This window comes from Gorilla gorilla, chromosome 6 (assembly GCF_029281585.2).
Source record: "Gorilla gorilla gorilla isolate KB3781 chromosome 6, NHGRI_mGorGor1-v2.1_pri, whole genome shotgun sequence".
Lineage (NCBI taxonomy): Eukaryota > Metazoa > Chordata > Mammalia > Primates > Hominidae > Gorilla > Gorilla gorilla.
Genome location: NC_073230.2, coordinates 105,899,800 through 105,925,341, shown reverse-complemented (window position 1 = coordinate 105,925,341; position 25,542 = coordinate 105,899,800). Strand labels below are relative to the sequence as shown.

At 33.7% G+C, this 25,542-nt stretch overlaps 1 protein-coding gene across 6 annotated transcripts in view; it reads right to left on the bottom strand.

The window, feature by feature from the left end:
* The window catches only part of PCLO (piccolo presynaptic cytomatrix protein), a 403,311-nt gene that overhangs the window by 95,968 nt on the left and 281,801 nt on the right, over positions 1-25,542 (bottom strand). Inside the window, exons 11-12 of one of the 6 annotated variants that reach the window (XM_055347826.2) lie at positions 18,145-18,228; positions 16,989-17,271 (exon numbers count right to left, since the gene is read on the bottom strand). The exons of the other annotated variants lie outside the window; for them this stretch is intronic. Coding sequence (XP_055203801.1) covers positions 18,182-18,228 — 47 coding nt within the window. The 3' untranslated portion in view covers positions 16,989-17,271; positions 18,145-18,181. Of the gene's footprint in view, positions 1-16,988; positions 17,272-18,144; positions 18,229-25,542 lie in introns of those variants that run through there. 6 annotated transcript variants of the gene reach the window in all.

Sequence of the window (25,542 nt, the reverse complement as noted above, 5' to 3'; positions counted from 1 at the left end):
ATTATTATTTATTTATTTTTTGAGACAGGGTCTTGCACTATCACCCAGGCTAGAGTGCAGTGGCACAATCTTGGCTCACTGCAACCTCTGCCAACCGGGTTCAAGTGATTCTCCTGCCTTAGGCTCCTGAGTAGCTGGGATTACAGGCACCCATCACCACACCCAGCTAGTTTTTGCATTTTTAGTAGAGACAGGGTTTCACCATGTTGGCCAGCCTGGTCTTGAACTCCTGACCTCAAGTGATCCACTGACCTCAGCCTCCCAAAGTGCTGGGATTACAGGCGTGAGCCACCATGCCTGGCCTTTAATAGCTTTTAATAGAAAATTAAGACAGTCAGGATTTTTGCTGAATATGTAGCATCGATGATAGGATTTGTTGCAAAGTCTCTTGCTTAATAGGCTACTAACCACTGAAAAAGACAATAATTAGGTAATTCAAGAACTTAGTATTAACATAAAACATTATCAAATATATGTTTTCATAACCTCTAGGATTACTTAATATTGTATGCTCCTTAAATGGGCAAAAGCTATTCCTCTCTTTATAATACAAAATTTCATGTTATGTTATTTCTTGATCTATATTTAATATTTACCATCACATTAAAAACATCTTACTGACTAAAATTATTCAGATAGTTAAAAATCTTACAGGTTACTCTACATCCAAACATATGCCACACAAAAGCTCCTGACGTCTGTTCATTTTATTCATTCCACATGTATTTTTCTAACACTTCATATGTGGTAGGCACTACACAATTCATCACCTTTGTTTATGTCTAACATTTTATGGTGTTATAAAAATTAATAAAAATGATAGTCTACTAGAAAACAATTGGAAATATCTAAGCTATTAGTAAAATAAAGATCATTCACACAGGAGGAAGTTCCAAAACTTTTGCAAGTATATGAAGAAAACCCCAGATTCATTAGTCATTAGAAAGTGCAAATTGAAGCCATAATATATTACCTAACTGTCATCATATTGGGACATATTTGAAAACCATAAAATGCTATGTGTTGATTGGAATGTGGGATTGGTGACCCTGACTTCATCAAGGAGATATTCTTGGTAGACGGTTGTTCCGGTTTATTCTCTCTCTAAAATGTGAGAATACTATGACTATAAATAGATAAAATAAAACAACCTCTTATTTACAATTTATTAACACGTAATTATTTTAATGAGAATGCACATGAGTGCAACTGTTCTGGAAGGCAATCTGGCAGAATGTAGTTAAATTAAGCATATGCATACTCTATCACCTAAAAATTCTTTGTGGGTATGTATTTGTGAGGAGGTGGAGGTATCAAGAGAAATAGGCATTGAGAGCATTGAGAGTGCTGTGAACGCTCACGATGAAAATACTTGGCAGAGGCTGGAAGAAACAGACCATACCAGGTGTTAACACCAGAAGGTGGATCCATCCTGAAGTCTTTGCCAAGTTAAAAACAAGTGAGAAACAGGATCTGACCTATAGGGCAATGTTATTTATGTTGATTTAAATAACACGTGCACAAAATAAATCATTACATATTTTATGAATAAATACCAAGCATCTCATAAATTATAATAGTTGTTCACAGAAGGGAGAGCAGAATGGGAAAATAAGATAAAGGAAAATGAATGTGTTAATAAATGAATAAAGAAATAAAAAAATGCAGGAGCAGACCTTGAAAAAAAATAAAGGCCCAAACCTAATTTAAAAATGTGTAGTATAAATTATTTGTAATTTGTTTGCTATCTTTTCCATACTAAGATTATTAATCATGACTATAGGTTCATTTTCCAAATTTGAACAATCACTCTCAGGAGTCTTCTATAAAGCACTAGCAGCAGCAGCAAAAGATCAGCTGAACATGGCCATCTTCCCTGGCGGAGTCAACAGCAAACACATCTTGCAAGTGGGCTTCAATACAATTGCCAAATCAATTATACTAATTGCTCGTTCATTTTAATGTTAGGCAGTGTTAATGTATGAGAAAGACATAGAGAAGTGGATTTTATTTTTTAAATTTATATATTTTTCATATTTTACAATTTTTATCTATTTATATATTAACATAAAAGGGAGAAAGGTAAGAAGGATGGAAGAAAGGAAAGAAGAAGGATCAAAGAAAGGAAGGAGTAAAAAGAAAGGAAGGGGGAATCTTTGGTAAAGGAAAAAATTAGTATTTGAATAGTGTCCTGCTTATTTACAGAACAAGGAGATACACTCAGTCATAATAAGAGATTTAAACTAGGGTATATTTTCCTGAGTATATTTATTTTGAAATATACAATAAACTACTGTGATGGTTAATACTGAGTGTCAACTTGATTGGATTGAAGGATGCAGTACTGTTCCTGGGTGTGTCTGTGAGGGTGTTGCCAAATCAGATTAACATTTTAGTCAATGAGCTGGGAGAGGCTGACCCACCCTCAGTCTGGGTGGGCACCAGCTAATCAGCTGCCAGTGTGGCTAGAATAAAGCAGGCAGAAGAAGCTGGAAAGAGCCGACTTGCTGAGTCTTCCGGCTTTCATCTTTCTCTTGTGATGGATGCTTCCTGCCCTAGAACATCAGACTCCAAGTTCTTTAGCTTTTGGACTCTTGGATGTACACCGGTGGTTTGCCAGGGACTCTTGGGCCTTTGGGCACTGCTGGCTTCCTACTTTTGAGGTTTTGGGATTCGGGCTGATCCACTACTGGTTTCCTTGCTCCTCAACTTGCAGATGGCCTATCATGCGACTTTATATTGTGATCGTGAGTCAATTCTCCTTAATAAACTCCCTTTCATATATACATATATCCTATTAGCGCTATCTCTCTAGAGAACCCTGACTAATCCACTGTCGTTAAGTATATTCACTCTACTGTGCTATTGAACACTGGATCTTATTTATTCTCTCCAACTGTATTTTTGTACCCATTAACCAACCTCTTTTCATGCCTCACTTCAAATCCTTCCCAGCCTTTGGCAACCATCATTTTATTCTCCATCTGTATGAGATCAACATTTTTAGCTCCTACATATGGAGTGAGAACATGCCATATTTTATTTTCTATGAGTGGCTTATTTCATCTAACATAATGACCTCCAATTCCAGCCATGTTGCTGCAAATGATGAGATCTCATTCCTTTTTATGGCTGAATAGAATTCCATGGTGTATACATGTACAATCTCTTTACCCATTTATAAAATTTTGAAGTTGAAAAGTGTTGTGTTGAAGAGCTAATCTCATAATAATATTGATATTTTTAAAATTATTATTGCTATTATTTTTATTTTTTGTACTCATGGTTCAAACAAAACTTAAAATAGAGCCTCAATATACAAAATATATAAAAATGGGCCTACTTTCATCAAAGCAGGCTCAGTCTGCCTTCTAGCCTCCTCACCATTCTCCAGGTCCTATTCTATAGGTACCCTTAGACACACCCTGTTTCCCTGATGTACATGAGTTGTGAGTTTAAAATAACATCACAACCTGAATAAGGGCATAAGAACAATTGCTATTAACTAGGACACTGTTTCTTGAGATGTACTGGAAGGAAGGTACTCTGAATTTCTGTTTATTGAAAATGAAATCTTAATTGGTTTAAAAACTGTAATTTTTTTAACCCAATAACTATAGGAATAAGGCTTTCAAGTAGAGCTCTGTGTAATATTTACCATTAAAAATTAAAATCTGCCTATCTCTCAATAAACAGAATACACATTATTTTTATATAGATAAATATTTTCTTTATCAGAAATATGGTTTATGAGCCACCTTGCTGTTGGTAGCTGACTGTTGACATGTTCTTTTCACCCTAATTGAATTGTGTTCACATGTAATTTGGTTATTTACTAGTTGTTGTGCCCTTGAGCAAGTTGGTTAATCCTCCTCCATCCTTGACTCCCTCAAGGGGATTGTACTTGCTAGATGACTGCTCTAGTTTTATTTCCATCCTATGATAGAGAATACAATATGACAGAATGGGAAACACAAAACAGCTGCTTGTTTACAACTTGTAAATACGCATTTTTTGAGCTGAAGGTTTATATAAGAAATTTAAAAAATACTTTAGGATCCTGAAACTTCCATTTTGTTCTTAATTATTTTCCTTATCTATAGCTGTTCTTGACATATACAGTAAAACTTCCCCAAGCATAGAAATCATGTCATCTAATTTTTCTTTTTTGCACTTCCCACATCTCCTCTCATGGCCCTCTCAGTGGCAGTTGTCCAGGTTCTTTGGCTTTGTCTTGGCTCCCCTGGGTGCCAATGGTGTCCCCCTTACTGTTTCTTTTCTCTCGGCATTGTTACATTGTTACATTTGTAACATTTGGATTGGTTAACTCAGCATGGGACATCCAATCTGCAGTCTGAATCTAAATTTGGTTTAAATCTACATGCCAAGGAGACAAATATTTATCATTAATGCCACTAACCCAAAGTTGATTTAAATGCAAAATACCAAAATTTTACTCCATCATACACTTAAAAAACATGTGATACGTCATAATCATATCTCTTCATAATATAAAGATAATATAATTTTAAACTCATTAAAAATTTTAATGCAAATTTTATAAATGAATATTCTTTCAAATTTTAGTAGTATTAAATATACATATATAGGAGATTTGCAGTATCATCCTACTCTTTTGCTTTAAGTCACTGTATTTTTATATTGAATATAAAATGAATGAAACAGATTGTTATGCAAACTTATACGCTATGATAATATACTCTGTTTCCATTTTTGGGCAGGACTGTTGACAAGAATTCTTTAGATAAATGTTATACAGCATGGATATCTTTTTAAATCGCTCAGAGTTAGAGAAGGTAAATTCTGTATTTGAAACTCTCATTGATTTGGGATGTGATCTTGGACAATTTACTTTCCATGTACTTTCTTTCACTCTCAAATTTTGTGAAGAACAAGCAATTAAAATTAGCAAAGTGTGGCTTGCATATATAAACTCCAAAATGAAATAAATTTACATATTTTTAAAACTTTTCATCACATTTTGAATAAAAGAAATTTAAGAAATACCAAAGACTACAGTTGAATGGTCTGAGCTGACTGGTATTTCTTTTCTAGGTCTGAGTACATTGAAAGTATTTAGAGTCAATGACTTCTTTACTCACATATCTAAAATAGATTTAGCTCCAATCACAAAAAAGTATAATTGTAAAATAAACAGATTCTTACTTATATCACAGTATTAATGGTTAACAATAAAAATATTGTTCAAAAGGATTTCATCGTCAAATGTGTTGTAAAAGCTCAAGTCACAACCATTTTTTAGGCTAATGTTATATAGTAAGCAAGATCCTTGTAAGTACTGTAGTTTTAATCTGTTATACTATATATTTAAAAAGTGACACCTAAGAGGTGATATAACTTGTCTAATATCCCACAGAATGGTAGTACAGAAATATGAACCCCAACCATCTCCTAGGCCAATGCATGTATCAGTAAATAAAAAACTCATTCAACTTATGCCAACTAAACCTACATGCTAGCCTACCTGAAGGCAAACTATGTTCAAATATGTGAAACTTAGCAAAAATAACATATATTATTTGTAATGCCATTTAAATTGCAACATAATATGATAATTTGGAAATTTTATTAATTGCCTACATGCTGATATTATTTGGAGGCTTGGACATGCAAAAACTGAAGACATTATTGAATGAAGAGAAAGTTGCTGTGGGATGTATCACTTACGGTGAGTAAACAGTGACAGAAATGAATAAAATTTGATTGGGTCTCTTATCCCTTTTCCCCATCTCACTCCCAGAAGAGAAGACAATATCATATTTCTCCAGGGAGATTGATGCAAAATTATGCTGAATCTTACTGGGAAGAAAAATAATGTAAGAAGGATGAAAGAATAGGAGGTGCAGAGTCGGTGCTAGGGAGGAAATGGTGGTTGGAGGTTCCAAAGGAAGTAGGGACCAGCATCCTGCTTGTTTATATTGTCTATGGAAGATGTCTGGCATATTTTTTAAATAAAAATTACCAAGAGGTGCCTTTAGAAAGTTGAACACTAGATTCTGTGACTCTCAATGTAGGCAAAACTACTCTTGTGAAAACTTGGGCACAGTTAAGGGAGCTACTCATTATCAGGGAAGTGTGCTAGCTTTGACATTGCACTCTTAGTGGCGTGGACTGATGTCAGAGGCCCAAACTCCAGTGTTCTAGAATGTGTAATACCCTCACTGGGAAGTTCCTCAAGGCATGTGGTGCAGGAAACACCAAATGATGAATGCAATTCAATTTCCTACCAACAGATGAAAGAAAGATTGGACTTGATTACATCTGATTTACAGAAAAGGTAATATTTCTTATACTCAAATATGACTGTTGCAAAGATACGCTTTTTAAACATACTTAGTGTGAATAAGGGAATACAATTAGCCATGATTTGTGGACCAACCTGTTAGAAGATTATCATGATGGGATTCGATTTCTAATCACCATGACCACTAAAACAATCCAGTCCAGTATTTCCTTGAAGGATTGGTATAGATGCCAAAAGCCACTTTATGGCTACAGTTCATTGTATTTCTCATTCTATGTGTTATTTGGAACAGACTGAATCAGAAAGTGGCTGAATGAGGCAGAATAAGGGATATGAGTATATTAGTATAATTTGATTGGCCCCTAGAAAATAATGTTACATGGGGAGTTATCCAATAATAGATATGTAATGTCATCATCTCACTTGAAGTAGATTGCAGTTTATAAGTTTATAACTTCTTCCTAGTTTAATATCACAATTTATTTGTTAGAATGGTCAGAATGGATGTTTTTTACTAACTTTCTAATAAAATGATATTAACAGATTAATACTCGTCTGCTGTGGTTTGAACGCCTCCTCAAAAACTCATGTTGCAATTTAATTGCCAATGTTATGTTATTGGGGGGTGGGTAGGGCCTTTAAGAGATGATGAGGCCAAGCCCTAATGGATGGATTAATGCCATTATTTCAGGAGTGGGTTAGTTATCCCAAAAGTGAGTTCCAGATACAAAGGATGAGTTCAACCTGATTTCCTTACTCTCTCTGTGTTGTATGCTTACTTGAAAGAGCATGCCTCTTCACTATTTTATGACACAGCAAGAATGTCCTCTCAAGATGCCAGCACTGTGATCTTAGACTTAGCAGCCTGAAGAACTTTAAGAAATGAATTTCTTTTCTTTATAAATTACTCCAGTCTCTGCTATTCTGTCATAGCAGCAGACTAAAATGCTATCAAATCTTATGAATATCATAATCATTTAACAATAACAAACTAAACCAATACTATATGGATTGTGTAGAAATCCACAATTAATTGAATGGACTTAGGAAGCTAGGGTAGTTGATGCACTTAGGAATGAGAAATGCTTGCCTTAACTGTTGCCTCCTCTGCTTTAAGTATTCTTACTGAATTATTAATAATTTAACTTCAGTTATGTTGATAACCTTTATGATATTCATATATTCTGTACTGTTCTTTTTTAACTGTTACTTAAATGTATCTTACTACTCAGATGATAGATTTTAACATAAAATATCATCACTTTATACTAGGAAAGTGTCTCCTAACAAATATAAATGCTATCTGAACTAGTGGCAAAATCATCATCACTGCCACCACCATCTCCACTGTACATAGATATAAGGACAATATAAATTTCATTTTATAACATAATTTGACAGATAAAATACCCAGAAGTTTGCATAGATTACTGAGGTATAACTTTAAAGCATGTGTAAAATAAGATAAAATGGAAATCATGTTTCTGAAAAAGTTAGAAGAAAGAAATCTCTCAATCAAAATTTAAGAGTAAAAGGAAAATTCAAATATATTCATACTATAGTATAAGAAAATAAAATGTTCTTTTGACAAAGGAGGAGAGAGGTTTTATCACAACCCAAATATTAAAAGTATGCTTCACAAGAAATAATACAACATGGTCAATTGTTACGTATAAAAATGTTAATTAAAGATTAATATTTTAATTGACGAGGAAGAAATACTTCCAAACTCATTGTATAAGGCCAGTATTACCCTGATACCAAGGCCAGACAAGGATGCTACAAAGGAAAATTACAGACCATTATCCCTGATGAACATAGATGCAAAACTTCTCAATCAAATACTAACATACTGAATTCAACAGCGCATTAAAATGATCATCCACCATGATCAAGTGGGATTTATCATTGGGATGCAACAAGGTTTCAACATATGTAAGTCAATACACGTGCTACACATTAAAAAAATGAAGAACAAAAAGCATATGATCATCTCAATAAATATAGAAAAAGCATTTGACAAAATTCAACATCCTCTCATGACAAAAAACTCTCAACAAATTGTGTATACAAGGAATATACCTCAAAATGTTAAAGTCCATGTATGACAAATCTGCAACTAATATCATACTCAATGATGAAAAGTTGAAAGTTTTTCTCTAAGACGTTGGTATCCATTCTCACTAATTCCATCAACATAGTACTGGAAGTCCTACCCAGAGCATTGGGAAAGAAAAAGAAAGAAAATACATCTATACTGGAGAAGAAAAGGTTAAAATTGTCTATTTGCAGATGACATGATGTTATATATGGAAAACAGTCAAGACTCCACCAAAATACTGTTATAATTAATAAACACATTCAGTAAAGTTACAGGATATAAAATCAACAACAAAAATCAGCCTATACTATACTCAGCTTATACTATGCACTTCTAAACACTGACAAACTATCTGAAAAAGAAATTTTGAAATATCATATATGATAGCTACAAAAAGAAACTATTTGGGAATAAATTTAACCAAGAAGGTGAAAAATCTATGCACTGTAAATGATAATACTGATGAAAGAAACTAAAAAAGACACAAATAATAGAAAAAATACTATGTGCCTATGGATCAGAAGACTCAATATTGTTAAAATGTCCATACTAACCAAAGTGATCTGCAGATTAAATGCAATCCCTACCAAAATTTCAATGTAATTTTTCATAGAAATAGAAAAAAAATCTTGAAATTCATGTGGAACCACAAGAGATATGGTGTCTATGGGGTGAGGCTTGGCTCCTCTGAAAAGGCAGGGAAGAGTGGGAAGGATTGCGTTTGGTTGTTTGAGGGCCAGCTCAGCTGCAATACAATAGAACACCAGGTAGACTTCTAAGATTTTTGACTCTGGTTCCTGACTCCTGGATGACACTTCTGGACCCACCTGGGGCCTGGTGGACCTCACCACCCTGAAGGGAAAGACACAGGCCTGGCTGGCTTTGCCACCTGCTAATTGTAGAGTTCCAGGGCCATGAGTGAACATAGGCAATAGACAGGAAGTGGTTATAGCAGGCCTTGGGCAAGATCCAGTGCTGTGCTGGCTTTAGGTCTTACCCAGTGTAGTCACAGTGATGTTGCCCACAGGGGTGCTTGTGTCACTCAGCCCCCAGCTTTAGGTGGCTCAGAACAGAGAGAGAGAGACTTTACGTTTGGGAGAAAGTAAGAGAAGAGAACAAGAGTCTCTGTCTGGTAATCCAGAGAATTCTCCCAGATCTTGTGCTACACCACCAAGGTTGTACCTTCACAAGTCTGCCAGAACCACAGCATTACTGGGCTTGGGGTGCCCCCTAAAGCAGACATAGCTTAGACCATAACACCAAGTCATTTGAAATATCTGGAAAGCCTTCCCAAAAGGACAGTTACAAATAAGCCCAGACAGTAAAGACTACAGTAAATACCTAAGGGTCTTCAATGCCCAGACAGGAAAACATGATCTCACCTAATGAACTAAATAAGGCACCAAGAAACAATCCTGGAGAAACAAAGATATGTGACCTTTTAGACAAAGAATTCAAAATATTTGTGTTGAGGAAATGCTAAGAAACTCAAGAACACAGAGAAGGAATTCAGAATCCTATCAGATAAATTTAATAGAGTATGAAATAACTAAAAGGAATCAAGCAGAAATTCTGGAGGTGAAAAATGCAATAGACGCAACTGAATAATGCATCAGAGGTCTTTAACAGAAGAATTGATCAAGCAAAGGAAAGGATTAGTGAGCTTGAAACAGGCTATTTTAACGTACACCAAGAAGACAAAAAAAGAGACAATTTTAAAAATAAAGCACACCTACAGGATCTAGGAAATGCCTCAAAAGGGCAAATCTAATAGTTATTGGCCTTAAAGAGGAAGTAGAGGAAGAGATTGGGGTAGAAAGTTTATTCAAAGGGATAATGACAGAGAATGTCCCAAACCTAGAGAAATATATCAATATCCAAGAACAAGAAGGTTATAGAGGGCCAAGCAGATTTAACCCAAAGACAACTACCTAAAGGCATTTAATAATCAAACTCCCAAAGGTCAAGGATAAAGCAGCAAGAGAAAAAAAAATAACTTACAATACAGCTCCAATACATCTGGTAGCAGACTTTTCAGTGGAAAACTTACAGGCCAGGGGAGACTGATATGACTTATTTAAAGTGCTGAAGAAAAAAAACTTTTACGTTAGAATAGTATGTCTGGTAAAAATACCCTTCAAACATGAAGGAGAAATAAATACTTAACCCAGACAAAAAAAAGCTGAGGGATTTCAATACCAGAGCTGTCCTACAAGAGATGCTAAAGGAGGTACACTTCGATCACAAAGAAAAGGACAGTAATGAGCAATAAATAATCACCTGATGGTCCAAAATTCATTGGTAATAGTATGTACACAGAGAAACACATATTATTATAACACTGTAACCGTAGTTTGTAAACTACTCTTATGCTAGGTAGAAGATTAAATGATGAACCAATCGAAAATAATAACTACAACAACTTTTCAAGACAAAGCATAATAAGATATAAATAGAAACAACAAAAAGTTAAAAAGTGGAGGATGAAATTAAGGCATAGAGTTTTTATTAGTTTTCTTTTTGCTTGTTTGTTTATGCAAATAGTGTTAAGTTATTATCAGGTTAAAATAATGGGTTATAAGATAGTATTTGCAAGCCTCAAGGTAACCTCAAACCAAAAAGCATACGATATAATGCAAAAAATAAAAAGCAAAAACTAAATTATATCACTAGAGAAAATCATCTTCACTAGAGGAAAACAGGAAGGAAAGAAAGGAGGAAGAGAAGACCAGAAAATAAACAACAAAATGGCAGGAGTAGGCTCTAGCTTATCAGTAATAACATTGAATGTAAATGGACTAAACACTTCGATCAAAAGATATAGAGTGGCTGAATGTGTGAATAAACAAGACCCATTGTTCTGTTGCCTACAAGAAATACACTTAACCTGTAAAGACACACATAGACTGAAAATAAAGGGATGGATAAAGATATTTCATGCCAATGTAAACCAAAAATGGGAACCTAGAAATTAATAACAGGAGGAATTTTGGAAACTATTCAAGTACATGGAGTTATTACACTTAGAAAAAGTAGATTTCAAGACAAAAGCTATAAGAAGAGACAAAGAAGTTCACTATATAATGATAAAGAGGTCAATTCAGCAAGAGAATATAATAATTGTAAATATATATGCACCCAACACTGGATCACCCAGATATGTAAAGGAAATATTGTTAGAGCTAAAGAGAGAGGTAGGCTCCATTACAATAATAGCTGGAGACTTCAAAACCCCGTTTTCAGCAGAAAATCAGACAAAGAAACATGAGACTTAATCTACACTATAGACCAAATGGATCCAATAGATATTTACAGAACATTTCAGCCAAAAGCTGCGGAATACACATTCTTTTCCTCAGCACATGGATCATTCTCAAGGATAGACCACATGTTAGGTCACAAAACAAGTTTTAAAACATTCAAATAATGGAAATCACCAAGTATTTTCTCTTACTACAATGGAATAAATCTAGAAATAACCAGAGGAATTTTGGAAAGTATTCAAATATATAGAAATTAAACAATATGCTCCTGAATGACCAGTGGATCAATAAAGAAATTTAGAAATTGTAAAATTTCTTGAAACAAACGATAATGGAAACACATACTAAAACCCATGCAAAAGCAGTACTGAGAGGGAAGTTTATAGCTATAAGTGTCTATATCAAAAAGAGAAAAAAGTTGAAATGAAAAATCTAATGATGCATCTTAAAGAACTAGAAAAGCAAGAGCAAACCAAACCCCAAATTAGTAGAAGAAAACAAATAATAAAGAACAGAGTGGAAATAAATGAAATCAAAATGATAAAAATACAAAAGCTCAACAAAACCAAAAATTGGTTTTTTGAAACAGATATATGAAAAGGTGCTTAACATCATTGATCATCAGAGAAATGAAAATCAAAACTACAACAAAATATAATTTCACCCTGGTTAAAATGGCTTATGTCCAAAAGACAGGCAATAACAAATGCTGATGAGGATGTGGAGAAAAGAGAACCCTTGTTCACTGTTGGTGGGAATGTAAATTGCTACAGTCAATATGCAGAACAGTTTGGAGGTTCCTCACAAAACCAAACATTGATTTATCATATGAACCCACAATCCTACTGCTGGGTATATATCCAAAAGAAAGGAAATCAGTTTATTGAGGAGATATCTGCACTCCTATATTTATTGCTACACTGTTTACAACAGCTAAGAATTGGAAGCAACCAGAGCAAGACTCTGTCTCAAAAAAAAAAAAAAAAAAATAGAATTGGAAGCAACCTAACTGTCCATCAACAGATGAATGAATAAAGAAAAGGTGACATATACACAATGGGGTACTATTCAGCCATAAAAAAGAACAAGATCCAGTTATTTGTAACAACATGGATGGAACTGGAGATCATCATGTTATGTGAAATAAGCCAGGCACAGAAGACAAACATCGCATGTTCTCGCTTATTTGTGGGATCTAAAAATAAAAACTATTGAACTCATGGATATAGAGAGTAGAAGGATGGTTACTAGAGGTTGGAAATGGTAGTAGGGAGTTGGAGGGAAGGTGGGGATGGTTAAAGGGTATAAAAAATAGAATAAATAAGACCTGTTATTCGATGGCACAATAGTGTGACTATAGTCAATAATAATTGTACATTTCAAAATAACCTAATGATTATAAATGTATTGTTTGTAACTCAAAGGATAAATGCTTGAGGGCATGGATACCCTATTCTCCATGATGTGTTTATCTTTGCATGCCTGTATGAAAACATCTCATGTACCTCATAAATATATATACCTACTATTTATCCAAAAAATTAAAAGTTAAAAAGTTATACTTTGCTTATATTGGAGTCAATTATACTATATGATTATTATGAATGATATAATCAAAAGGGTAAAGTTGATGCATAATTTCTTTCATAATTAGAAGTGTCAAAAGATGTAAATAACATAGAGAAGTCAGTTCAAACAACAAAAATATCAGTAACAATTTTATCATCCTGAGAGAATCTTCAAAGAAATAAAATTATGTGTCAAGTTATTTTATAAAAAGTGCAAATATTCTGTTCTTCATATCACAATGAAGAATTAGCAAATAATTCACTTTGACTTGGTAGATGTTTAATAAATAACATAAAAAATCAAATGTCATTTGATCCCTGAATTCCATTTGAAAAGTTATCAATTTCTTTAATAGATAGAATTCAATTTCAAATGTTATCAATCAATGTTAGAGTGTATACAATATCCTGCAATAATTGATTTTCCATTGAAAAATAATAATTGACTAAGAAGAAAACAGTTTAACAGCAATTTCTGCCAACTGAATAGAATAAAACTTAACTATGTTCCCTACAGCTTTCTAATATTCATGTAGAGAAATTCTTTCTCTAATTGTAAATAGGATTACAACTGTAAAAGTAATGGCAATATAGTTCTATATGAATTATAGAGGGTTTTCATATGTATACCATCTGATTGGTGGTTATTTCAGTTAAAAGGAGTAAAATTTAACCCATTTCACTTGTGGTACTACCTTTGGTATTAATAAGGAGCACCAATACAGGACTCACACAAAAAAGTTATTTTGCCCATTTTTTTTCTCATTTTATCTTCACAGCAATCTAGTAAAATAGATAGGGTAAGCAAATCCCCATTTTCACAATAAAACCCCCATAGTTTTAGAAACCACATTTGGTGGCAGTTTGAAAAGCCAGGTCTCCTCATTCCTCATCTAAGTTAAGTAATTTTGGTATTATAAAGGTTTTTTTAATTTTTAAGTTATACAGAATATCTAATTATAAACTTCTGGCTATTTTATAGCTAATATCTTAGATGTAAGTGCATAATCAGTATAAATAAATATATGGAATTATAATAAAACATCACATCAAGTCCACAAATATTTAGTCAGTAAGTGCCAAAGAGGGTACTAAATTCTGGGCCACTTATATCAATTAGTTATAATTTCTGACATGATTACTCCTACTATGGAGTAGGAACATCATGAACAAATGCTCACAGAAGGCAAATAACATCATGGATCTGGGATCAGAGTGGGGCTGGTGGGTGTATAGATGGGAGGTGAGAATGGATAAAGATGAGTTTGTATAGCTGGAATGTGTTGTGGAAGGCTTACAGCTAAAATTTTATTTGGACTTAATTAATTTGCTAATATTAAGACATAAAAGGAAAGGTTTATAATAATTAGATCATTATTTTAAAAACATCTTGCCATTTGGAGAGGATGTATGCATTTCTCCTCCAACTTCAGCAGGTTAGTGTCAGTTTCTTTTGTGTTTTCTCTGTTTCTTGTACACACTTCTATTGTTATCCTCAAAACGTTATACTTTAATTTATTCACTTATGTAATTGCCTCTATTTTGACAATGGAGACACTAGTGAATGACAATTTGCTGAATGAATGAATGGATAAAATCAGAGACAGACTGGAAGCCCGGAGAATGGTTAAGATTTAACAAAAATAAGACAGGAATTCAAAATTCCAATTGATTATTAATTCTTACATGAAATAAAATTTTCAGAAAATATTGTCATGATGAAAAAATAGGACTGCTGAGAATCAGTTCTTGGAATCAATATAGTACTTAAATTCATTTTTTCCACAGTTTATTAATGCAAACTGTCTAAGCACTCTAAAATATTGAGAGATTTTATTCACCTTTGTTCTCATAAATAAAGTGATATTGATACAGACATAATTTTCTTAAATAAAGAAGTATTACAGAATGATTTTCCTTCATAAACATTAAAACTGTGGCTCTTGGCTGCCTTTTGTCCTACTGAGATGCAAATTACAAATGATAGAAATAAAAAAAAATTGAACTGCCACCTGTAGAACCACACAAATGCCGGGCATGGTGGCTTACACCTGGAATCCCAGCACTTTGGGACGCCAAGTTGGGCAGATCACCTGAGATCAGGAGTTCGAGACCAGCCTGACCAACATGGTGAAACCCCGCATCTACTAAAAATACAAAAATTAGCCAGGCATGGTGGCCGGCGACTGTAATCCCAGCTACTCAGGAGGCTGAGGCAGGAGAATCACTTGAACCAGGGAGGCAGAGGGTGCAGTGAGCTGAGATCGCGCCATTGCACTCCAGCCTGGGTGACAGAGCAAGATGCCGTCTCAGAAAACAAACAAACAAACAAAAACCCACAAATATACATTTATATGGTATATTTCCTACTAAAATATATGGATTTATTGTGTTAATTTAAAATAAGATGTAAGACTTAGATGCAAAATACTCTGTTGGCTTGCTGTATTATGCAGGGATTTAAGTTTTTAAAAAATGGTGAAGGGATTTTGGCTTATAAATGTGAATACCTAATAAATGAATGAACATATTGAGATCATTTTCATTAACTAAATTAAATACACATATTGTGTTGATACATATGTATAGCTATTATACATATATATATATAACTATTTCTTAACACCTCCCTGTTCCCACCTTGGTCTTAACTTATATAGGTTCTTAGCAACTCTCCTCGCTTCTACTCTTTACCTCTTTAAAACTATTCTTAATACAGCAGTAAGAGTGATCCTATTTAAACGTCATTCAGCTTATGTCAGGTCAATTGCGTCTCATCTCACATTTACACGTTAAAGTCCTTACAATGGCCTGCAAGATTTGACCCCTGCTACTTTTGGTATCCGCTCTTTCACGTGTTCACTCAGTTTCAGCCACGTTGGCTTCCTTTCTGTCTTGCTGTTCTCGGCACACACCAAGCATGCTCTTGCTCAGGATATTTGTGTCCTTGCCACTTCTCTGCCTATAATGCAAGACAACTCCCAGATCATTCTTTCCCCTCCTTGGTGGCTTTACTGAATTTTTGCCTATTTGCCAAAGCTTTCTCTTACCACCTCACCTCAAATTGCAACCACATCCTCCTATGTGCCATACCCACCCTCCTTGCTATATTTTTCTCCTTAGTATTTATTACTGTCTAATATATGATACTTAATATATTATATGAAATATATTTAACATTTATATATGATATTAATATTTCTTATAATCTGTCTTAGCTATTAGAATGTAAGACCCATGCTTTCTTCACTGAAGCCCTCACATGTCCAAGAAGAGAAATTACTTTATACAATATGTACTAAAAAAAAACTTTGAAAAAATGAATGAATAAATAATGGCATTCAGCAAACTCAAGTGCTGTGGCTGACAGTGACTACGATTTGGTGAATGAGTAGAGTGTAAAAGGAAACAAAAGTAGCTTAAGAGAAAAATAAAGGAATCTTATTTTCCTTCACTACTCTCAATGAAATTTTATACACACACACACACACACACACACACACATACACACACACACCCCTTTAATATGAATTTCTTGAGTACCGAAGTAAAAACCTGCATTCTTGTAGGCTATTGTTTCCACTTCGGCACTTATCATTGTATCTGGAATAGTACTCCATAACTATGCTGAACTATTAAAAATTAATTAAAATAAATGAGAACCTTAAAAGATCTGTATAGTTCCTGGACAGTGTCTTGCCCTCAGGAGCTTATAGTCTGCTCTTAGAAACTACCTGAAGGTTACTTGGAATTCTTTCGAGTGGGGGAAAAATCTGTAAGCTCCATTTAGTCATGGTGTTGGTTCTAATGCAAGCAGAGTCAACCAATGTATTCTGCATTTCTTTATTTCTGTATTTTCTTTCAATGAAACTAAAAGAATACATATATCAAAATTAAAAGGAAGACAAACATCATTAATTTTAAAAAAAGAGTTTTGGTCCAGGTGCAGTGGCTCAGGCCTGTAATCCCAGAACTTTGGGAGGCTGATGCAGGAGGATCGTTTGAGCACAGAAGGTCAAGGCTAGCCTGGGCAACATGGCAACACTCCTGTCTCTACAAAAAATTTAAAAGAATTAGCATACGTGGTAGTGCATGCCTTTTTACTACTTACAATATTCTAAGCATGACATTATGTTTCCTATATCTTATTCCTAAATTTGATAACAATTTTGCCAACTATTATCCCAGTTATCCAGCTAAGAACACCTGGGTACTAAAAGTTTTTAAAAATCCAGGCAATAAGTACCAGATCTGAATTTAAATCCTGATCTAACTCTAAAAGCATGGCTGTCTACTAACCACTGGAGATACTAAAGCATTGGCTGGTGGAAGATCTGGTATGGATATTAAAAAGAGAGGTTAGCATCCTTGCTTCCAAAGTAACCACTCCAAGATTATGAAAAAGTGCAGTCTATTCCACGAAACATTGGTTAGACAAATCTGGAAATCTAACTGTAGGAACAATTGTTCCTTATGAAGCAATATCACTGAACACAGAAATACCTCAAAGTATGTCAACCTTGATGAAGGCAATCAAATTAGGATTTGGGGCATTGTACCACATAAAACAGGACATTATTTAGTTTCCTTCATGTCCCTATCACAAAGATTATAATGTAAGCATAATTCTCCTCTGATAAATTTCAAAATAAATGGATAAAGAAGAGAAATATGTTTCTTTGTACTGGCAATGTATCTAATCACTAGTATCCTGATGTGGTGTGATATCACTACATCTTGAAAATAATATATTAGAACCTATCAGCCCAGGGACCAATAATTTGTATTTTTCTTCACAGAAGAGAGTTTCCTAAATATATATTAGAAAATCTTCATATCAACATGAAATGTGGTCTGTGTCATGTGTACCTAACGCACCAGCTTTAAGGAATTTTGAGAAATCTCATGCTAATGACCAATCCGTACCTGGTAATCCCCCTGGAACAAGAACAAGGAAGCTCACTCATCTGTGTGCTGTGTTTCTTGATCTCCAACCTTGATCACTGCCATCTGTAACATATGCCAAAAAAGCATAAGCAGAAATAGAGACTTTCTTGCCTAGGAGCATTCTTCCTTATGTTATGCTGGAGTGCATCCTCTGTCCTCTAATAATGCTACTGGAATTAGCTCTTCTACCAAAGACTTTTTCATGACAAGGAATTCCAGAGGCCAACTTCTAAAATCAAAACCACCACTCCAAAAACAGCTAATTTCATCCTTACTTCAATCCCTGATTCTCAACAATACATCCAACAGCATTTTCTTGCCAGAAACCCTGTCATTTCATCTTTAAGAAGAAGAGCAAGCTAGCTGACCAATTTCACTCACCTACTGTGAAACAACTAAAAACTAAGAATATAAAAGTATGCACGAACTATAATTCACATCACAGAGGCATTTCCTCACAGAATACCTATGGACAAACAATGAAGTTTCTCTCATTTCATTACGAGTCTTATGGCCTTGGACATGCTTACTTGCCATGTAGCTCTGGCTAAATCTATAAGCAAACATTGGATATCACTGGTTTTAGCTTTGTGCTCTTCCATGCTGTGTTACCACTGATTCATTAAGAATGTTCTTGAAGACACATTCAGATTTTAATGTTATATTTCTATCTTAGCTCCAAAGAGTTTTACAAAAATTTTCTAAATTTATCAATTATAATAATATAGATGCAAGTTATCTTCAAAAGATTTTATTAAATTAACAAAGTTGAACAACTTATCAATATAAACAATTGTTTTAGGTTCATTGGATATATGATATTTAGTCCTTGTGGATTCATTGTTCTCTTACAAAAATTGCTGAAGTTTTAAAAGTATCACGATGGTAATGTATTTCACAATTATGTTATAACACAGACAACTAGGATGAAAATTAATTTGGAGAACTAGTTCAAAAAATCCAGCGATTAAATAAAGCTTAGAACCAATGATACGTATATAAAAGTTTAGATTTAGTCCATGATATTAACCAAGTAAAATTGATTTTATCTATATTTTCTACTCTACCTTTTCTGGAGATATAATATTGGCATAAACTGATAAAACCATATAATACTGTTAATAAGTTTAACAATTGCTATTGATAATTGTTTTAATGTCCTAACTCTTGTTATTGTATTAATTCAGAATACAATGACTAAGTCTCTAAGTAGAGCAAAAACCTGCGTTGTGAACTTATTGAAGACTCAACTGGACATGACTATATGTCTAATTTTTTTCCATATTAATCAGTCTCTTCAATGAAATTACTATCAAGTCTCAACAGAGATTGTCATGAAAATTGAAAAACAGATTCCAGAATTTATATGCAAAACCAAAGGGTCAAGAATTGTTCCGAGAGCATTCTGACAAATGGCTCTAGGACGGATCCACCTACGAAATGCCAGGATTTAATATAAAGATGTTACAATTAAAACAGTGTGATATTGGTGTAGGGATAGACAAATAGGCCAGTAGGATAGAAAAATAGACCAGAACAGAGAACCTGGAAAAGATCTGTGCATGCATTTTAAAACTTAATATATGACAGATGGGACTAGTAGATCAGTGTGAGTAATAATACACTATTCAAAAAATGGTGCACAGTAGTAGTAAAGAAAAATAAGAAAGTAATCCTATTTAAGACAGCTACAGCATAATGAAATACCTAAGAAAAAATTTAACTAAATAAATGAAAGATCTTTACAATGGAAACTATAAAACATGAAATATCTTTTCATTCTTATGTGTCCTCTTCAATTTTTTCAATGGATAAAAAATGGAAAGGACACATAAAAAATGGAAAGATATTTCATGTTCATGGATTGAAAAAATTAATATTGTTAAATGTCCACACTATGCAAAATGATCTGCAGATTCAATGCAATCTCTATCAAAATATCAATCAATGTCATTCTTCACAGAAATAAAAAAAAAATTCTAATAGTTGTGTGGAACCACAAAAGGCCCTGAATAGACAAAGCAATCTTAAGTGAAAAGAACAAAGCTGGAGGCATCACACTGCCTGGCTTCAAAATATACTACAATGGTATACTAACCAAAAGAGCATGGCATGGCATAAAAATAGACACACAGACTAATGGGACAGAATACAGAACCCAGAAATAAGTACATGCATTCACAGCCAACACAGTTTCAACAAAGGCACAAAGAATATACGCTGGGAAAAGGATAGTCTTTTTAAGAAATGGTGCTGACAAAACTGGATATTCATATGCAGAAGATTAAAATTAGAGCCTTATCTCTTATATATCAAAATAAACTCTAAATGAACTAAAGACTTAAATTTAAGACCTGAGCTTATGAAACTACTAGAAGAAAAACATTAAAAGAATACTCCAGGACATTGGTATGGGCAAAAATGTTTTGAGTAAGACCTCAAAAGCACAAGCAACAAAAGCAAAATTTGACAAATGGGATTACGTCAACCTAAAAAGCTTCTGCATGGCAAAGGAAACAATCAACAAAGTGAAGAGACAACCTACAGAATGGGAGAAAATATTTGCAAACTATCCATCTGACAAGGGATGAACAGGTAGAATGTATAAGGAACTCAAACAACTTAATAACAAAAAAACCCCCAAATAATTTGATTTAAAAAATGAGCAAAAGATCTGAATATACATTTCTCTAAAGAAGACATACAAATGGCCAACAGATACATTAAAATGCTCAATATCACTAGTCATCAGGGAAATCCAAATTAAAACCACAATGAGATTTCACCTCACCCCATTAAAAATGGCTCTTTTCAAAATAGAGATGCTGGCGAGGAGATGAGAATAGCAGATGCTGGCAAAGACTTGAAGAAAGAGAAATGCTCATACACTGTGGCAATGTAAATTAGTCCAACCACTATAAAAAACAGTATGGAGATTCCTCAAAAAACCAAAAATAGAACTACCATACAATACACTGATCCCACTGCTAGGTATATATCAAAAGAAAGGAAATAAGTATATAGAAGAGATACCTGCACTCCCATGTCTATTACAGCACTATTCAAAATAGCCAAGAGATGGAATCAAACTGTGTTCATTAAGAGATGAATGAGTAAAAACTGTGGTATCAATACACAGTAGAATATTATTCATTCATTGAAAGAATGAAATCATATTATTTGCAGCAACATAAGTGGAACTGGAGGATATTACGTTAAGTGAAATAAGCCAGACACAGAAAGACAAATATTACATGTTCTCACTCATATGTGGGAGCTAAATAAATTGATTTCATTAATATAGTAAATAAAATAGCCATTACCTCATGTTGGAATGGGTGGTGTGGAGGGGGGAATGATGAGGGATTGTTTAATGACACAAATGTACAGTTAGATAGGAATAACTTCTAGAGTTTGATAGCACAAAGGGTGACTATAGCTAGCAATAATTTATTGTATATTTCAAAGTAGCAAGAAGGAAAGATTTTAAGTGTTCCCAACACAAAGAAATAATAAACATTTGAGGTGATGGATATCCCAATTATCCAGATTTCATCATTAAACATTATATGCGTGCATGAAAATATCACATGTACTCTATAAATACGTACAACTATTAAGTGCCAATAAAAAAAATGACCCAGAAGCATACAGCCCCTCAGGAGCTGAGCCACTCTAGAGATGGCTCAGGGATGCTTGTTGAAAAACAAGACAAAAGTCCTGTTAAAGTTTCTGAAATATAAAGCTTTAAAAAATGGTGCATAAGAAACTGATTATACATATTGAGAAGAAAAACAAAACTAAAATATGAACTTTCTACTTTGGACCACAGATACATTAAAAACAACTTAATTCTGTGAGCTTAAGAACATTTCTGAAATGTAACATTTTACAGTTTTTAGAAGAAAAAAAAGAATAATATATTTAAGACTTCAGGGCATGGAGAATTTCCTAAACAGTACAACACATTTACAAAACTTAATTGAAACAAAATGACAAATTTAACTATATTAAAACTTCAAATTTTACAAAAAATAAAGAGAAAATAAAAATATAAGCCATACACTGGGAAAAGGTATTTATATCCTACATATTTGACAAAGGATTATATCCAGAATATATAAAGATGCCCTAAAATGGTTAAAAATACACAAACAATCCAATCAAAGAACAGGCAAAAAGACGAGTCAAATCTCAGATGAGAAAAATCCACAAGCTCACAAGATTAATAAAATATGATCATACTCAGCACTACTGAAGGAAAAGTAAATGAAAGCAACAATGGGAAACCATTGCACAACAGAGTTGATAAAAGGAAATGTAAAGAAAGAGGAACAAGTATGTATAGAGATGAGAACACTAATTTGACCCTGACAAATGTAAAAACAGTATGAAACGCTTGGGAGAGAAATTTGGAAAAAAACCAAACTAGTTGAAGAAGCCACAGAACAATCTTCCACATTATTTGACAAGATTGATAGTCATTATAACACAGAAATTTAAGTTGTATTGTAGAATAAACTCCTACACATGGTCACAAGGAGACTACATGAAAAACTAATTATAGCATTGTTTAAAGCAGTAAAAATAAAGCAAACCAAAACTATAATGTCATAAATAACCAGGGAATGCTTAAATTAAACTGTAGTGGAGACATATAGTAACAGAATTCTACCCAGTAGTGAAAATAAATGAACTAGAGTTACATGTACGTTTTGATTAATCTCCAAAACTTCAGGTGACTTAAAAGTGGCACAAAGACATGTGTGGCAAGATATTCTGTAAATAAAATTTTTCAAATAAGCAAAACGAATCTTATATAGTTGTGGATACATACATAACACTGTAAAGAAATGTAAGCAAAAGTATAACCCGAATTAAGTCTGATATTTTATCCCAGGATAGTAACAGAGGTTTGTGAGTTGAGGGGTGACTACAGGAAGCTTTTACTAATTTATAGGGGCCTATTTCTTTTTAAAATATGGAAGAAACATGGTAAAATTGTAAGACAATGAAACAGTATGATAGGTACATGGCTGTTTGCTATATTATTCTGTAAGTTTTTTTTTTTTTTTGCACATTCGAACCTTTTTAATGAAAATTACAGGTCTTCGCCTGATTAAGTGTTAAATAGCATGCATCAGACCATGAGAAAGCTGAGACACTCCATCCCCATCCACACTCCCGTCATCCTCTTCCACTCTCATTAGAATCAAAGAAGGAATCACAGATGTAAGGTGATGCACTGGGCATCTTAATAAGTGAAATAAGACAAAAGTAGGAATAAGCTATGTGAGTCTTACACGGCAATTTTGCTGACTGGGGAAGAAGCTCAGTTTAAGGAAGGAACATCATGTCCAGTTTTAGGCATTTTAAACATCAAACCTTGTGCCTACTGTGTAATGCAGAAATTCGACTATTGAGTTGTTTCAATGAAAATTTACAAGATTGAGAGCAAAACACATTCACTATTAAGTGCAAATGAATCACAAACAGGCAGAAAACACTTCCACATAGTACTTGCTATTTTGAGTTGAGATTTTAACTTCTAATCTAAAACTCCTCTGTTTTGTGTCCTCACCCTTACTCAACCACAGAATAAAGACAATATTTTGGATCTTCTGGACTAAAGAAGAACTGGCAGAGAAAAATCTCCTTCTCGTACTCAGTCACTGCACAGGAAGATGGTCCTGTAGTTCTAGAAGGGGGGGGGGGGTTCTGTCAGTAACAACCCTGTCCTCCCATCCCAGAGATCTGAATTTAAATTCAAAGCAAAGTAACACTGAGGGAAAAAATAAACCTAAAGTAAATGTATGTAAATATATGAGCAGTTAAGTTCAAGGTTGTGAGAACATGTGCCCAGAGGTAACTTTGCATTTTGTATACTATCTTAAAAAGATAATCGAAAGGTTTAGAAATATTGATGCTGTCTTAAATGCTTAAATTTACATGATTAATTACAAATAGTAGTGTATAAACCGCACATATCGTTTTATTTGCTTCACACAATCCTGTGAGGAGTGACATCTTAATAAGTATCCTACTTTTGAAAACAAAGGTTTTTTTTTTTTTTTAAATCACTTATTTCTTTATATATTGCTTGGATCTTTGCTACTGGCATTGTGCTGGACACAGTATAAAGGAAAAAAAACTGACAAGGTCAAGGTACACAATAGATGTGTGCACAAAGTGGTAAGGAACACAGTGCAGGGGCACAATCTCGGTTCACTGCAACCTCTGCCTCCTGGGCTCAAGTGATCACCTTGACTCCCAACGCAATGAGATTACAGGAGTGAGCCACTGTGACCGGCCTGAATCTGGTCTTTATCGGAGTCAAAAAGAAGTTTCCATTTGTCATGAGATCTTGACAATTGTATTATGAATTTCCCAAATTTGGAGAGGGTTGAAACGTTGATCTTAGGTGAACATATGCAGATAGTTATTTTTAAAGAATAAGCATGTAGTAAATTCAAAACTTCCTAAAATTGTAATCAGTAGGTTTTACCTAGTAAAACAGTCAAGAGAAAATACAGTTATTTATAGAGGAAGCATTTATTGTTTTAAGTCTATTAGGTAAGATGCTGGTTATATTGAACTTAAATATAAACAGGTATATAATAATTAATCTAGGGTAAAGATTTAAAATGAAAGTTGTAAATATATATTCAAAGTCCATATATTCTAGTACACTTTTAGATGCTCAAACTAGTTCAACAAGAAATACCAATGACAAAGACCAAAATGAGAGACAACATTGTATACCATTGAATACTCCAACATTGCTGAACATCTCACAGCCCCAACACTGTTGGTCAAAAAATTGTTAAAATTGTAATCCTAAATCAAATAGCAAGAAATAGCACTTCAGAAACTTAGATTTGTAAATTCCCCAGATCTTTTGTCTTCATCTTTTTTACAGAACAAAGGCTAATTTATGCAACTAAAATAAAGAATAATAGGTGGCAAAAGATTATTCTGTGTCCAGTATTTGTGGTAGGAATGTTTACTAAATGTTACTGGAAAATAAATTTTAAGATTTTGAGATATTATAATCCTTCAAGTACTTGATTCTCTGAGTTCTTTCAGGAAATCATTGTAGATTGATTGACAACTAAAAAATTGGTTCAGGAAATTTTTAATAGTAAAGTTCTTGAACTGCATTTTTTTATTTTAGGAGATGGCACACATACCATTAGGAGTGTTTTAAAACCATTTTCTTGAGTATAATCTAATGATTTTGCAATAGTAATTATTCCTAATTCTCTAAAACATAACATTCTCCTACATTATGTAACAAGGTAGACTAACTTGTTTAGAAACTAGATTTTTCAAAAAAAGATTGAATAAAAATCTTTTTTTCAATCAAATAACCAGAGC